The sequence below is a fragment of the Ursus arctos genome, unplaced genomic scaffold (assembly GCF_023065955.2).
Source record: "Ursus arctos isolate Adak ecotype North America unplaced genomic scaffold, UrsArc2.0 scaffold_4, whole genome shotgun sequence".
NCBI lineage: Eukaryota > Metazoa > Chordata > Mammalia > Carnivora > Ursidae > Ursus > Ursus arctos.
Window position 1 is genome coordinate 80812305 of NW_026623056.1, and position 15541 is coordinate 80827845.

Here is a 15541-nt window from a genome sequence, read left to right on the forward strand (position 1 = left end):
GAAAGAAAAGACGACTACTCTCTTTAGATGGATTCACATGGCTCAAACTAATGGAAACTATGCATATTAATTTTTTCTTTTCCTTCTTAGTGTAGATATCTTATGTTGTGCCTTAGAAATAAATTGGTATGTTTGATTATGGGCTGTTGTTCCAGATACTACCTGGGGTATTATATAATATACAGCTTATCCATTCTCTTAGCTTTATAAAATCTGAAAGACTCTGGATTCCAAATCTCATCTGTTCTCGTTGGCTTAGACAAGGGAGTATGAACCTGACGCAGTGAGAAACCATTCATAAGTTCTAAGTATGGATCCAACGAGATCAAATTTGCCTCCTACAAGATGACTCCGGCTGCAATGTGAAGAATGGATCAGAGGTTCTCCTAGGAGTAAGAGTGGGCCGCAGGGATTGGACCACGGCAGTATGATTTAATAACCTATATTCTTAACCACAGTGCTTGGCTGCCTCCCAAGAAAATGATGAAAACCCACGAACATATAGAATGAGATAAGAAGGGGCCTACGGTGGCACCCCAAGAAAATCTTACATTTAAGGAATTTGCAAAGAGGAGCCCACAAAAGACCTTGAGGGAATAGCCAGTGAAGTAAAAACACAACCGGGAGCTGGACAAACAAAATCAATTTGAAGATATGTTACAAATAGAAGAAAGTCGTCAAAAAAGTATCGAATGTTGGAGAAAGATCAAGCTAGGTGATGCCCCCTCTGGATTTTAAGCATCTCTCCATGGGAGACTGCATACACTTTGTTTTTTAACTTGGAAATGGCCACAATTTCAACAGTGCCTGGTACATAGCAGATACTGAATAAACACTATTTAAACTGAACCATGTTGTCCAATTTTTAAAGTAATTACAGCTGATTTTTAGTGAGTTCTTTTGCATGCAAAGGAATCCGTGTACATGATTTCATCTAATCCCTAAAAAGAGCCCTGTGAGGTGTTATTATAATCATCATTGTGGCTAGTGGGCAGTGGAACTCATCTTCGAATCTAGTTTGAATCTGGAGCTCATGTCCTTAACCACTGTCCCTCCCTGCCTCTCCAAGGGACAAAAGACCACAAATTCGCAGACCACAGGGGCCTCTGGAGTACCGGGCTTGAGCCTCAAATTCAGTTCTAATCCTCTTGGACGTCAAAAAGAAAGGGAAACAGTCAGTACCTAGTACTAATGCCCTCACAGCTGCGAGGTCTTTGCTCAAGTGTTTTTTTGGAGTTTTTTTAGTGTTACAGGGTCACTGGGTTTTTGTCTCATGGAGCTGAAGAATGAATCTCGTGGACACAAAAGGGTAAAGTGAAGTGAAAGTTTATTAAGTGAAGATGAGAACAGAAAGAACAAAGCTCTCTAGAATGAGAGGAGTCCTGAATGGGTCACAACTGAAGGCTTTCGTGGCAGTCTTTTACTGAGCACTGACCAGGAAGATTGTGGCCTTGAAGTTCTTGTGCCATTTTGGTTTGAGCAGGGAGTATTGATAATGTCCTTAATGGCTTACTTCTTTTTTGAGGTCTGGTAATTTTCTGTGATTACAATGTAGCTGCCCAAAAAAAGAAAAAAGAAAAAAAAAATCCTCCGAACATTTAGGGCCAGGTGGTCTGGTTTGTTCCTTTGTCTCTGGTTTTGAATGTTTCAGCATTTCTCCACATTTGGGATTTCTGTGAGCCTGGTCATGGAGGACCGCTCTGTGTGAGCCTAGTCAGGGCAGTCAGGGGCCTCCTATCTCTCCCCGCCTAGACCTTAACCCTTTCCTTACCCAGGTTACATTACTTTCAGACATAGAACATAGGGATTCCACAAGTTTGTATATTATGCTCTGCTCACTGCAAGTGAAGCTTCCTTACAAATGGGCTATCCTTACTGATTTTATAAAATCAGCAACCAAAGCTATCCATATAGTAATTTGTAATATAAAAAATGCAACCCCCAAAAATGCAACCCCAGTAAGCCAATAAGTCTTAAAAAGTCAAGGAAAAACATGAATATGTTCAAAATCCATAAAAGTTTAGTTTACTAAACAGAGACATATCTGTCACATTGTAGAAGAAAAGAATATGAACCTTATAATTTCTTTTATATAATTTCTTATCATCTGACATAAGGTAGTTTCCCAACTTTGACTTTTTTTTTCCCCCTGACTGTTCTTTTGTATAATGATGACAGAACATGTATCTCTCAGAGAAGATAAGTAGTTGGTGGTCAGTCAATTGAGGAAGTGAGGGTGTGTAGTAGACGAATATAATAGCGGCATTTCCTTGTAGAAGTGTGAAGAAGCATGAAGCTGATTGATAAAAGCCAGTCCTACAGACTGGTCTGTATTAAGATGTAGAGAAGTGGCTTTCACGGCAGAAGCTGGGATGGGATGGTAATTCAGGTTTTGGGAATCACAAAATCTAAAGTTTAAAGATTGGAGACCATTGAATTCATAGTCTCTGGAGAAAGGATAGCTCCTGGCTGCTGGTGGGCTTCTGGTAACTCTCTTGTGAGTCACTACGGAGAGACCTATCTAAGTGGAGACTGGGAGAGCAGAGATCAGTAGGTAGACACAGTAGCTGGGGTAAGAAGGGCCACAAGACAAGATGGGGTAGACCGGGAATTCTGTAAGAGAAAAGGGAGAGAAGTTTCCAACCCAGCAGTTGAAATATATTATCATTATGTCGAATGCGTTTGTGATCAATGTCAAAGAGTGTCTGAATATTCTCTGCTGGCTTAGACAGCTTATATGCTCACCCTGTTGGTGAGACATTCTTGACAGCCGCCTTCAATATCCTTCTACGCTACAATATGCATAAGAACAAGGTGTCCTGTCTAACTTCAAACAACTCGAATAACACTATTATAAATACGCTTACTTGTATTTTGCAGGCAAAAGCCAGCTTACAGTTTTGCTTTGGATTTCAGATGATGGTTGTAGACTCAAAGCAGTTGGTCATCATTACTGGTTTAATCTGCGACTTGGAGGGTCATTTACAGGTTGCTGAGATATAGCTCTCTTCTTTCCTCCCAGCTTACAGTGTTATATTTTGTTGTGATTCTTCTCTCAGTCATTCCTAATGTGGCTTGCCATATTATAAAAAATGTACTTAGGTTCAGTAACAACTAATGCGTGTGACAGAAATGGCTCATAAAAGACAAAGATCATTCCATGATCATGATACTCCATGAGAATCAAATGAGTTTTATGGAAAAAGAATTCTGCTTGGCTCTCTTTACCAGCTGGATGAATATGGAATGTCTCATATAAGTGGACTTAAATTATATTAGCTAAGAAAATGGAAATTTCAGCCCAAATACTTTTAAAAAGTAATCGACCATCAAATTTATGGCGTGTAAATTTTTAATGGCCCTTTAGGGGCTGTGTTTATAAGCAGTAAAGCAAATACCAAATTATTTTCCTCAAGCACACTGAAAAGTGCTGAACAAATAAAAATTTCCAAAGCAATGTTATAGATACCACATTTTCATGTTATGTGAGGGTGGGTATTATAGCTAAAGATCCCTGATTAACCTCGATAGAAGAATGTGGTGACTTAGAGACCAGAAGAGCTCCAGTGAAGACCAGGAGTCAAAGGCAAAGAGGTAAGACTGCCCAGAAGGATCACAGTGTAAAAGAAATATATATTTTTTAAGATGAATAGAAAAAGCATTATAAGGAAACTCTGAGCTAAGTTGTAAACCAGGATTTTATATAGATAGATAGATAGATGATAGATAGATGATAGATAGATAGATGATAGATAGATAGATAGATAGATAGATAGATAGATAGATAGATAGATAGAGATAGAGATAGAGATAGATAGAGTTAAAGATATATTCTAAAGCTACTCGGTTAGTCTATGTTTATTTACATATTTATGATGTTTGGGAGGGAATGGAGTACACTATTGTGCACTTTAGTGGATATTTAAAATGTTTAAGAAAAGAAAGAATAAATATTTGGTTTTAGACTATATAAAAGATGTGATGGGGGCACCTGGGTAGCTCAGTCACTTAAGGGTTTGCCTTCAGCTTAGGTCATGATCCCAGGGTCCTACTCAGCAGGGAGTCTTCTCCCTCTTCCTCTGTCCCTCCCCCTACCTGTGTTCTCTCTCTCTCTCTCACTTCCTCTCTCTAGCTGTCTCTTTCTCAAATAAATAAAAATCTTTAAAAAAAGGAATGTGATTTTTATGGCTCATGCAACCAGACAGGTCAACGGACTCAGATGCATTGATTTCGGGGACATAAGTTCTATACATTTATAGTTTAAATAATAGTTAACATTTATAGAGTGTTTTCTATATCCAAGGAACTCTTTTAGTTGCTTTGGATATCTTATCATCCGTTCCTCATCGTAAACCTGTGATATAAATACTATCATTATCCCTTTTTTTACATTAAAGGAAATTGAATTTTTGAGAGGTCCTACAATATGTACAAAACAAATAGCCAATAAGTGTTAGAGTTATGGATTCAAATATGCATGGTGTTTCCTCAGGAGTCACATGCTTGGACAGTTTAACTGGGTTCCCGCTCACAGCAGACAGACTAACGCACAAGTGAAAAAAGGTGTGATTATCTAAATGCTCAAATATTCTAAGAAACGATTCTGAAGCACAAAAGCTCAGAAGATCTTCTAGGTGGAAAAACCAAAGTGGGCATCCCGGGTGTGGCATTCTGATGTCAAGCAATCCCGTTGCCTGGGGGGTGGTACAGGTGGGAAGTCAGTTGATTCATGGATAGGAGAGCCCAGCCTCCTCTGTGCCAACTCTGTACCTACCACCAGAAAGGAGCTATCCTCGTTCTAATCGCACTTGGGGAAGAAGGAGTTTCTGGTAATAATCAAGTCCTGACTTACAAACAGGCCCCATCATTCAGGAATCGAATGCCTATTGACAGGCAGGAGCTCTGGGGACAGAATCAGATTGGCCTGGTTTCAGCAGCTTGAAGGTGATGTGCCTTCATCCTCTACCCATATTGGCAAAATGTCAAAGTCCAACAGGCAAAGACAATAACTTATGTTGCTCATTCACTTTGAGTTTCAAGACTATTAGTCATTTTTTGTTTGGTATTTCTCACAGAATCATTAATGAGTAATGACTGAAGCTATTATCCCCAGGAAGAGGATCTGGGGGGCTAATGGGTGCCAGGTGGCTCTTTGTTTCGATAGTCATGTTTTTCTAACTTTTCACTGGCTCTCATCAGATGCTGCCGTGATTTATAGGGGTTTATCCAAAGTAGAATCTCGGCAGGTAAGGGCTCTTTTAAGGAAGGTTTGCATATTTTTGCCTGCTTTACTCTGACCCCACACAGCAAAGAGTGAAGATTTAAGCAAGGCAATATATTAAATTAGTCACAGGTAAACTCTGGAACACCAAATTGGTATTTCTCCATACTGGAAAAAACCACCATTGTTTTGCTTCTGCTTGAAATAGTGATGTCCTTTGCATACATTTTGGAATCTCAGGAATGCAGACCAAAGCCCATTCTATGCTCCTCCCACTTGCTGAGAGACAATGAATATGTGAATGTTAATTGCCACGTATCTGATAATCCCATCGTATAGCAACGGGAATGTGCTCAGAACAAAGATGTCTGAAGCACAGTACCTCAATAAATTAAAAATCTCCTACTGCATATTACATAATTCTCATATATATTCCACATAATAGTCCTGTGAATTAAGGAATATTATTTCCATTTCTCATGCAAAAAAAGAGTGTAGTGGTATGTTAAGTCATGTGTTAAAAATTATTTTAATAAAAACTTTACAAAGCCAAAAGAGTGAGGCTGGGTCTGTCTGTCTCCAGATAGGTCATGACCCACCCTTACCTTTTATATTTGTTAAGCCACAATAGGAAGATACAAAGGCCAAAGACCCATGCATGATGCCAAAGACCAGCTCTACCAATGTAGAGATTTAGTACTCTGCTTCTTGGCACTTAAAACGCCTCAGAAGATGGAACTAAAATGGAGGCGATAGGAGACAATCCCAGGCAAAGTGCTAAACCACTTATAATAGGTATGGAGTAGGAAAGTAAAAAGTAAGTCATTTTAAAATTCACAACCATATTCTTTTCCCCTTGAGAATTTGAAATGAAACACCGAATAGAATTCCATCTTATGACTTCAATAAATGCAGGCTTGCTGTACAAAAGCCTTCCCTTCCATGCGTTGACAATCGATTAGGAGAACATTTCCACATCATTCTCCCAGAATGAAGTTTGCAGTTCCCGAGGATGTGCTAAATGTGGTTTGACTGTTTGTTTTTCCTGCTTTACCTAGCGCAATAATAGACCATGAGAAATCACCCTAAAATTGCTGAAGCGAAAGCATTTTTCAAATTTGGTTTATAAGCTAGAGAGGATGAGCAATCAATGACACCTCTTCACCTTGCCCTATCCGATAGGAAACAGAAAGTGAAGTCCTCTGGAATCCATTTTACAGTCGAGACGTTAACCTCGGTGGTCATTTGCCTGGCAGGAAGAGTAAGCTGTTAAAAACACAGAATCAGCCACTATTCACTCTTTTTATGATTATGAGTGTGATAACAGCTTCCCTTTCAATTACATGACTGGGATTATTTTCCTGGTAAAGTACCAAAAAGAGAGTGTATATCAAAAAACAAATTGAGATGTTATCCATGTGCAAACCGAAATAAGGATGATACCTCCTTGTCTGGAGTATAGATTTTGACTAAAATTGATTTTGACTAAAAAATTACAATATTGTCTGGCCTAAAGAAGTTGAGAAAACTCATGGGGTGTCACTGTCGACTCCACCACGGACAGGGGGCAGAGGGGGGTTGTAATCTTCCCTTTGGGAATTCACAATATGCTTAAGCATATTTTAAAACTCTGAAGGGGGAACAAAGCAAACCTGAATAAAATGATTAGTCCAATATTCATCACATAAATGTAAATTCGTATCTAATCTATTATGTGTCCCTTAAGACCAGTGTTTCAAGAGTGGGGCTTTAGTCATTTGGAGTAGAGGAACTTTACTGACTCCATCAAGAAGCAAAATGGAGATTGATGGGAAATCTTCCAAATTCTGAAATAGACACCTGGTGAACATAGAAGAAAAGAACAACTATGGGCAATTTCTAATCCTTTGACTTCATTCACAACCCGCGTATCTACCCCTAGCAGATTAAGAGCCTCCAGTGCATCTTCCAATCCAAGATGCATCAATGATGACTTTTACTCATATTCATAGCGTGACCCTATGAATCTTCCAGAAATGCCCGTTATAAACCTTATATCACATCTGACCAATCGATAGTCTACTTACATTGTCAGCATATGGTTAACTTTAATTTAGCTGGGTTTTTTTTTTTCAAATAATTATAGACTCAGAGCAAGTTGCAAAAATTGCATAGAATCCCTTGAACATCACCCAGTTTCCTTCGATACTGACGTCTTAACTAACTGTACTACAATGTCAAAACCAGGAAATTGACATTAGCTCAAAACTGTCAGACTATAACCATATTGTTTTACCAACTTAAACACGCACACATTTGTGCTGTGTGTTTGTAGAGTTGCATATAATTTGATCCCATGTATAGAATCATGTAACCACTGTTGCAATCAAGATGGGGAACTAGTCCATCAATGGCTAACTTTTTCATGTTAGAAAAGTTAAAAAAGGTAATGAATCTGAAATATGGACCCCCTGTTGTGGCTATTTTATTTACATAATGTTATTTAATTAAATCTGAGGATTTAAAAGAATGAAGCTTGTTTTTCCTAAGCAATGATATCAAACAGTGGTGGGACAATTGAGGTGTGGGGCAAGGTAGGAAGAAAGGTCAAGTCAAAATATCTCACCCCTCGGGTGCTGGGGTGGCTCAGTGGGCTAAGCATCTACCTTAAGCTCAGGTCATGATCTCAGGACTCATGATCCCAGGGTCTTGGGATAGAGCCCTGCCCAGGCTTCTGGGATGGAGTCTGATGTCCTTTTGGGCTCCCTGTTCAGCAGGAAGTCTGCTTTTCCCTCTGCCCCTCCCCCCCATTTGTGTACTCACTCTCTCTCTCTCAAATAAACAAATAAAGTCTTTACTTTAAAAAAAATCACATCTCTGTGTAATAATATCCCTTTCCTCAAGTCACAAGCCGACCCAGTGCCATAGAAAAGCATAAGTTGAAAGGTAGAGTAGATCTTTCCACGTAATCGTGTATATAATTTCCTTTTGTTATTTTCTATGTTAAAGAAAAAAACCTTGCTCACATGTATTACATGTTTGAATATGTTTTACAATTAACATTTTTGATTTCACATACTGTTGTCCGAAGTGTTGCAAGACTTTGAATTAGGGCACCTAGAAATGAATTACTATGCGGCTTGTCTCACTCACCTTTCAGAGCATCTGTACTTTTTATTGCTTTTGATCTGTTTTGTCGTAGAAAATTGATAATAATGCAAATGACTCTTGTCCGTAGAAATGAAAATGATTTCTGCCCAGTGCCATTGATTTTTACTCTATAGAGTGACCACTTTGCACTGATCTTTGTAAATTCATTTCAGCATTTCTGACAGTCTATGTAACTGTGTGTCTTGAATTTTCCTTCCAGGCACTTGTAACTTTCTAATGGTCCTTTCATTTATTAATGGGTTCAATAAGATATTTCATTCGTGTTTATTTTTTATTTACACGAGAATCATGATTTTATTATTTGAAAAGTTATCTCTTAATATTATTATTTTTTATATTGCATCCCATTAGCCTTCTGTTCCTCCCTTTCCAGGCCACAAAGAAGAATCTAAACTGTAGCAGGGGCATTAAGAGCCCACCCCCCACGTGATATTATTATCATATAATGTGAATAGGTCTGTGAGCTGAAATAAATCTTAGAGATCACAGGTTATCAAGGACTATCTCATTTTACGTATATGGAAGACAATACCCACAGAAGTGAGGGGATGGATATAAGATCAAAGTCTGGTTAACAGGAGAACCAGTAATAGAATCCAAGTCCCAACATATTTTTTATTTGCTCTATTTCCCTGTCCATGGTGCCATAAAGGGAAACAAGAAATACAAGATTTCAAAAGCCTAGTCTAGGGATAGTAATCCTACATATAGCAACATTCTTCTAAGTTGGAAACTTTGTGTCTATTTAACAGAAAGATAAATATTTCTTTAAAACTTAGACCATCCAAAAGATACACGAGACCACACACACTAACGAAAAATAATAGAGTGCACAATTTTTGTTCCAGTAAGTTAAATCTCTACAATCTCATTTTTCTTCATTATTTTCTACTTGCTTATAAGGATCTACTTCATTGCAAGGGATAAGCCTTGAAATGTTACATTACTAAGATTTAATAACTTTTAATGGAGGAATCAAAGGGAAGGAGTGATGGGCAAAGGCTATTTTTCTTTAGGTAGATGGTTGCTTGTCCAATTACAAGGGGTATCTTAGAACAGATACAGTTTATTTGGGAAAAGGTCACAGTCCCATAAGGGAATATTCATTATTTGACAACCATAATTGTGCAGAAAGGGTTCAATATCACTGGAAGCTTGTGTAGTCTGTGCATGAAAAACATGGTCATGCAGCAGCCTGATGAGTAATTTGTACATACAGACTGGTTAGCAAAATATACAAACAATTTACAGAAGCAGATAGCTAGGTTGGGTGGCAGAAACAGGATCCACAACTGAGAAGTGGCAACTATTAGGTCCCTTAGACCATGACTCCATGTCAGCAACGTGGTGGGGCCTGCAGAAAGCAGTTGTTCTTGGCTGGCCTGCATATGAAAGTCAACATACGTGGTAATTAGAGAGTAGAGGTAAACACACTCTAGGACTGGGGCTCAGGTGAGTGAGTGGGAGCCTGGGGTGCATCATTCAAGAAGGCAGTCCCTTGCACAACTCTGATGGTGAGTGTCCCCTTAAGAATGAGAAGCTGCGGTAAAGCAAATCAATGGCATGAGAACAGACACAGCAGAACACTAGGAAATCAGAAAACCCCTAAGGCGACAGTAAGGGGAACTCCCGGAGCAGCAGTAGCTAAGGTATGGTGACAGGTATGATTTCCTGTCGAATAGCTGCTTAAAGTATTTTGAACTTGAGAAACAACTCATATTTCCTTAATTCAGAGTGCAGTGCCTCTCAAGTTATAGTTTGCCTCCCTGAACTCCACCCTGTGTGTTAGCATTTTATTAGTTTGTTAATTGCAACTGAATGAGTCCCCAGTCACATATATAAGCACATTAATTTTCTTCTCAAGAATAACATGAGACCAAAGAACCATTCCCGCATATCAGATATGAAGGTTATTTTTTTTTTATCAGTGACATGTTGTCACTCCAGACACGAGACTCAGGCTTTCTCAAGCATCAGTGTTGCTACCGTCTCTATTTCCGGACCTGTAGGGTTGCACCAGCTCACTTTGAATTATTATGTAATCTCTGAACTTCTTGCTGCCCAGATTTCAGAGTTTAATAAAAAGAGCTTGCAGTTTTCCTCCTTGAACCCCACACAATATCCTTCCAGGTGATTATGCCATCGCTTATGCCATTACCTCTTCCTGAGGCTCCCTTGGCACCCCCTACACCCACCGTTCACACCAAGGTAATGGGAGGAAGTTTGTCCTTTCCATCACATGTGAACTAGCTTTTTACAGGCCAAAGTCTTTGTCTTTTCTGAGTTCCCAGCATTCTTCACAAAAGAACTGTAATGGAAAGTTAAAATTCAAAATATATTTAGTGAGCTGAATTCAGAGCAAGGAGCTGATGTCATCTAATGTAGTAAGGGCATTAGAAGTGGGGTAGTAGGGGCACCTGGGTGGCACAGTCATTAAGCGTCTGCCTTCGGCTCAGGGCGTGATCCCGGCGTTATGGGATCGAGCCCCACATCAGGCTCCTCCGCTATGAGCCTGCTTCTTCCTCTCCCACTCCCCCTGCTTGTGTTCCCTCTCTCGCTGGCTGTCTCTATCTCTGTCAAATAAATAAATAAAATCTTTAAAAAAAAAAAGAAGTGGGGTAGTAATGAATGAGTAGACTTAGCTTGAGAGGCAAGTGCCTCTCTTCACTCTTAGCTTCTTCTTTGTCAATGACAGAGCCCTGCCTTCCATTACACCATGTCACCATCATCCAACAGACATCGACCAACGTTACCTGGTGCCCAGACTCAATAGAACACCAGAAGGTGGATGTGGAAAAAAGCAGAGTGCACATAAGAAGTGAAAAATCACAGAGGGAGGCAGGAAAGGAGGGAAGGAGGGAGAGAGGAAGAGAGAGAGATGGAGATATGAGAGAGAAAGATGGAGATATGAGGGTGAGAGGGAGAGATATGGAGAGGTTGAGAGAGAGGGAGAGATGGAGATATGGGGGGGGGGAGGCAGACACAGAAAGAGAAGAAAAGTGGAAAATGGAAACTAGCAGCAATGAGATACCGAGAAAATCACAATGCAGAGAATGAAGGATGCAAAGGGTATTCATTATGTCTGCTCCCTGAAATCTGAATCTTCATTTTATACTTAGAAAAGCTTACATATTAAGAGTATGCCCATGTTTGCATTTCCTCTCACTTCTTTGCCTCTCTGTTTCAATTTTCGACCTCTCACCTCAAAGATTCCATTAGAGTGGGGGAAAACCTTCAAGTCATTCCAGAACTAGACCCTCTATGTCACTGGATAGCTCTTCCTTCCATCTTGGGGTTGTTATCAGTTTTAAGCATTATCTGTACTCATCTCTGCCATCCTTGATTGAAGGTGGAATTAGGTTTACTGATTGTGTCCCCAGGACTTTCTCACTGGCCATACTACTGTGACCCTCTTGAGTTTTCTTTCCCAAATGCTTTCTTTAGTCTACATTTTACTCATTCCACATTATTTTAAGAAGGAAATAGTAGTCCATCCTCACTGCTAATGGTTAGTTCAGACTCAAAGAATCTTTTTGTCTTACTAATAAAATTTTAAGTGTTTCTTTACACCAAAGTCAATGAGTAACTCTGCACCTCGATGACACATTTTTATTAATTATAACTCTTTGAATGTAAGTGACAGAAATCTTATTTTATTTTAATTACTTTATTTATTTACTTTTTTAAAAAAGATTTTATTTATTCATTTGACAGAGATAGAGACCATCAGCGAGAGAAGGAACACAAGCAGGGGAAGTGGGCGAGGAAGAAGCAGGCTTCCAGTGGAGGAGCCTGATGTGGGGCTCGATCCCAGAACGCCAGGATCACGCCCTGAGCCAGAGGCAGACGCTTAAGGAGTGAGCCACCCAGGCGCCCCTGATTTTAATTACTTTAAACAAAAAGAAGAATTTATTGGCCCATATAATCAAGTACATGAAGGGCTAGTAAGCTGGCTTAAGGGATGATAGAAACCAGAGGCCCCTGTATCACCAAGAACTTTTATGTCCCTCTTCTCTATTCCTCTATTTCTGTCTCTTGGGATGTTTCTGTGCACAAAAGACCTGGTTCCCACGCATCCATGCTTAGTACATTATTGTCTTGGGTATAAGAGAAAAGGAGCCCTCTTCTCTCAGCTTCAATTAGGAAAAGCTTGAGGAAAATGTATCAGGAAAGACAAATCAACAAACACTCATGGCACATGATTGGAGTACGCAGTAAATCTTCGTTGGTGATTTCTCCCATTCATGATGAGTTGTCACTAAATATGTTACGAAAAAGTTTTAACTGAATTGTAACACTACATTTAGCCTCTGAGACAAAAACTTGCTCGTATTAAAAATAAACACAAAGGGTGCCCTGCCTCGGATCTGCATAGTATCCTACAAGAATATGTCTGCTTTTCACTACCACTACGGAGTAGTAGGTCCCAAGGATACCTACATGGATTATAAGATTCAGACCATTGAAAGTTACCTAATCTTACCTCCAATTCAAGGCAGAAGTCACTAAAACAAACAAACAAACAAACATGGGATTATTCATCTTCTACTTGTTGAGAAACTGAATAGCTTCAAAGTACCCCAGTCGTAATAATTTTGTAAATTTATAACTCACAAATTTATATTTCTTTATAATAATCCAAGACATTTCTCCCTATAACTCTTTCCATTCCTCACAGTTTTATACTTAAGACTGTTTATGTCTCTCTCTTACACACACACACAAACGCACAAATACACACACACTGAATAACCCATATTTCTATATATTTAAAGACAATCATTATGTCCTCCAACCCCTAACACTTCGTATTTTCTCCTTTTCATATCAATATATCAGATTCATTCAAATAATTTGTCTATTTTCTAAATGCTTTTTCACCTGGTTAACATTTCTGGACAAATTCTAATTCAATACTGCTTTGAAAATGTAAACTCAAAACCAGAAAAGCGTAAGATGTCCTCACTGAAAACATGATGAGAATGTTGTCTTTATATGAGCATACTCTCAATAAGAAAAATCCTACCACCCTTAGAAGACACGCACACTTATTATGTCAGTCAGTACACTGCCTAGAGAATTTCATCACACACTAGTCCTGATGCCATTTCCTAGGGAAATCCAAATGTATTTCCTAAGGAGAGTATTCTGAGGGTCCAGATAGATCACAAATCAGACTTTGAAAATCAATAAAAAACAATGAGAACATATCAGATGCATGAGTCAGAGTTTATTAGGTCAAACAAAACTGAACTTCCATACATTCTGTAAGAAGAATTTATGTAATTCTGAGTCAATTGTTCAAAATTACAGGCACACGCTTAATATTTTAGTCGTTTGTAAACCTCACTGTCTGAAGGAATTAGTCTATCAGCTGGTACTTGATGCCAGACAAAGGGTGAAGAGCTGGCGGTGAGACGCATTAGCTAACATTACTGAAAAACCCTATGGCGGCAGCTCTATGTAGAGACTGAAATACTTTGCTCAAAGGGTCGGAAGCTCAGCAAGCCGGTCTACAGAATGCTGATCTGTAGGTTGGCCTGTAACAAGAAGACTGGCAGCTCCTAGAAGCCAAGTAGGTTGGGTGCCAGAATCTGGACCCACAGCCCAGAGAAGGGAAGCCAGAGACTCCATAACTTATGGATCTGGAGTCCTGGGATCCACAGCCCAGTGAGTAGAAGCTTCTGGATCCATAGCCCAGGGAACGGTAGCTGCTGGACCCAATGCCCACAGACCCAGAGCAAGTCGTCTGGCAGGGAGTGCAGAGCGTGGAGGTCCTTGGGCGGTCGCAGGACGTCTGGCAAGGTCTGGACACCACACAGGATGTCTGGCAGCTGGTGGGCTCACAGCAGGTCTCCTGACAGCCACTGGAGAGGGAGGAGCCCTGTTGGCAGGTGCTGGGAGAGCAGGGGTCAGTGCGGTAGACCAGGTTGCTGGGGCAGGAAAAGCCACAGGAGGAGCTTGGGGAGCGCTGGTATCCCCCAAAGGAGCAGGAGGAGAAGTTTCTAGAGCAGCAGTTGTAGGACATGTTGGCAGGAGATGTGAATTCAGCTGAGTGACAGTGAGGAGATGCTCTGAAGTTTCAATGCTGTGGTCTGGACTCCAAGTTATATATACTCTAAGAAGTGGGTGTGTCACCGTCCGGATGCTCCCTCCTCCTCGCTTGTCGTTTTATTCAAGAATGCCTCTCTAGGTTATTGCTTAACCCTAATTTATGACATCTTCACATAGTTAATTGTGCTTCAATCACTCTGATACATTTTGGAAGAAGCTACTCAGTTTCTCTGCCCAGGAATTCTCTGTGATTTGACCTTTGAAGTGATACATCATCACGCTTCCAAATACCCTCCCCCTTTTTATCCACGTGGGCTCTGAGTCCTTGTCCCACCAAAGGGACTTGCATAAACTTTTCCTTCTCTTCCGCGAGGCTATCAGGAGCATCAGTGGTTACTGTTCAACATATTTTGTCCTTTTCTTCATAAACATATAACAATGGATTTCTCCAAATACTAACTATACTCAGCAGTCTCAACAATCTATCAGTGGAACCTTTTACTCTTTCTCTATTTGAGTTAATCCGTGTGATTACTGATATCTATTAATTTAGTTTAATTAAATTGTGCCTTCTTTGGCAAAGCATTGCCTTTTCTGTGATACGCTTGACTTTGTCCTGTCTTGAGCTCACCACTGGAATTAAGGGGGTACGGATATCATCCTTGTTGACCATGTCAATGGACTTCCTTAAAGGGAATGGAAGCCTAAAATGCTTCCTTAGGGGATGCTCTTCTAGAAACAAACACAGCCCTTTGAGTGAGACTTTAAGTAGAAGGGTTTGCTGGCACTGAGTTTCTGCATGTATTTTCTGAGAAGCATATCCTGCAGCGGGCCCTATTCTCTGCTTGTGTCCTAACCCAACTCAGTTTTTTGTTGTTGTTGTTTTGCCTTATTTCTTGGTGAAGGGGCACATTCCTCATTGCTGTTACTAATTTATATCTCAAATTATATTTCAGGAATTAACATCTAATATTTTCTGAAGCAACTAACTTGAAGTATTAGAGCTACATGGGTCTTTAATGTCTGTGGTCAACCCACACATTGAAAAATTATGCCTCAGAGAGGTTCAGTAAATGCCTCCTAACTGCTAGGAGAGATAGGAGCTGTAACTACAGT

General features: G+C 39.9%; 1 protein-coding gene across 1 annotated transcript; it reads right to left on the reverse strand.

Moving 5' to 3' along the window:
* Positions 1-13593: 13593 nt before the first annotated feature.
* Positions 13594-14481, reverse strand: LOC113255947 (keratin-associated protein 13-2-like). Its single transcript, XM_026499651.3, has one exon. It carries the CDS (start codon positions 14397-14399, stop codon positions 13872-13874), a length of 528 nt encoding a protein of 175 aa, XP_026355436.2. The 5' UTR covers positions 14400-14481; the 3' UTR covers positions 13594-13871.
* Between the last annotated feature and the right edge of the window lie 1060 nt (positions 14482-15541).

Excerpts from the sequence above, each read along its gene's own strand:
- LOC113255947 (XM_026499651.3), bottom strand. The coding sequence starts at position 14,399 with ATGTCCTACAACTGCTGCTCTAGAAACTTCTCCTCCTGCTCCTTTGGG.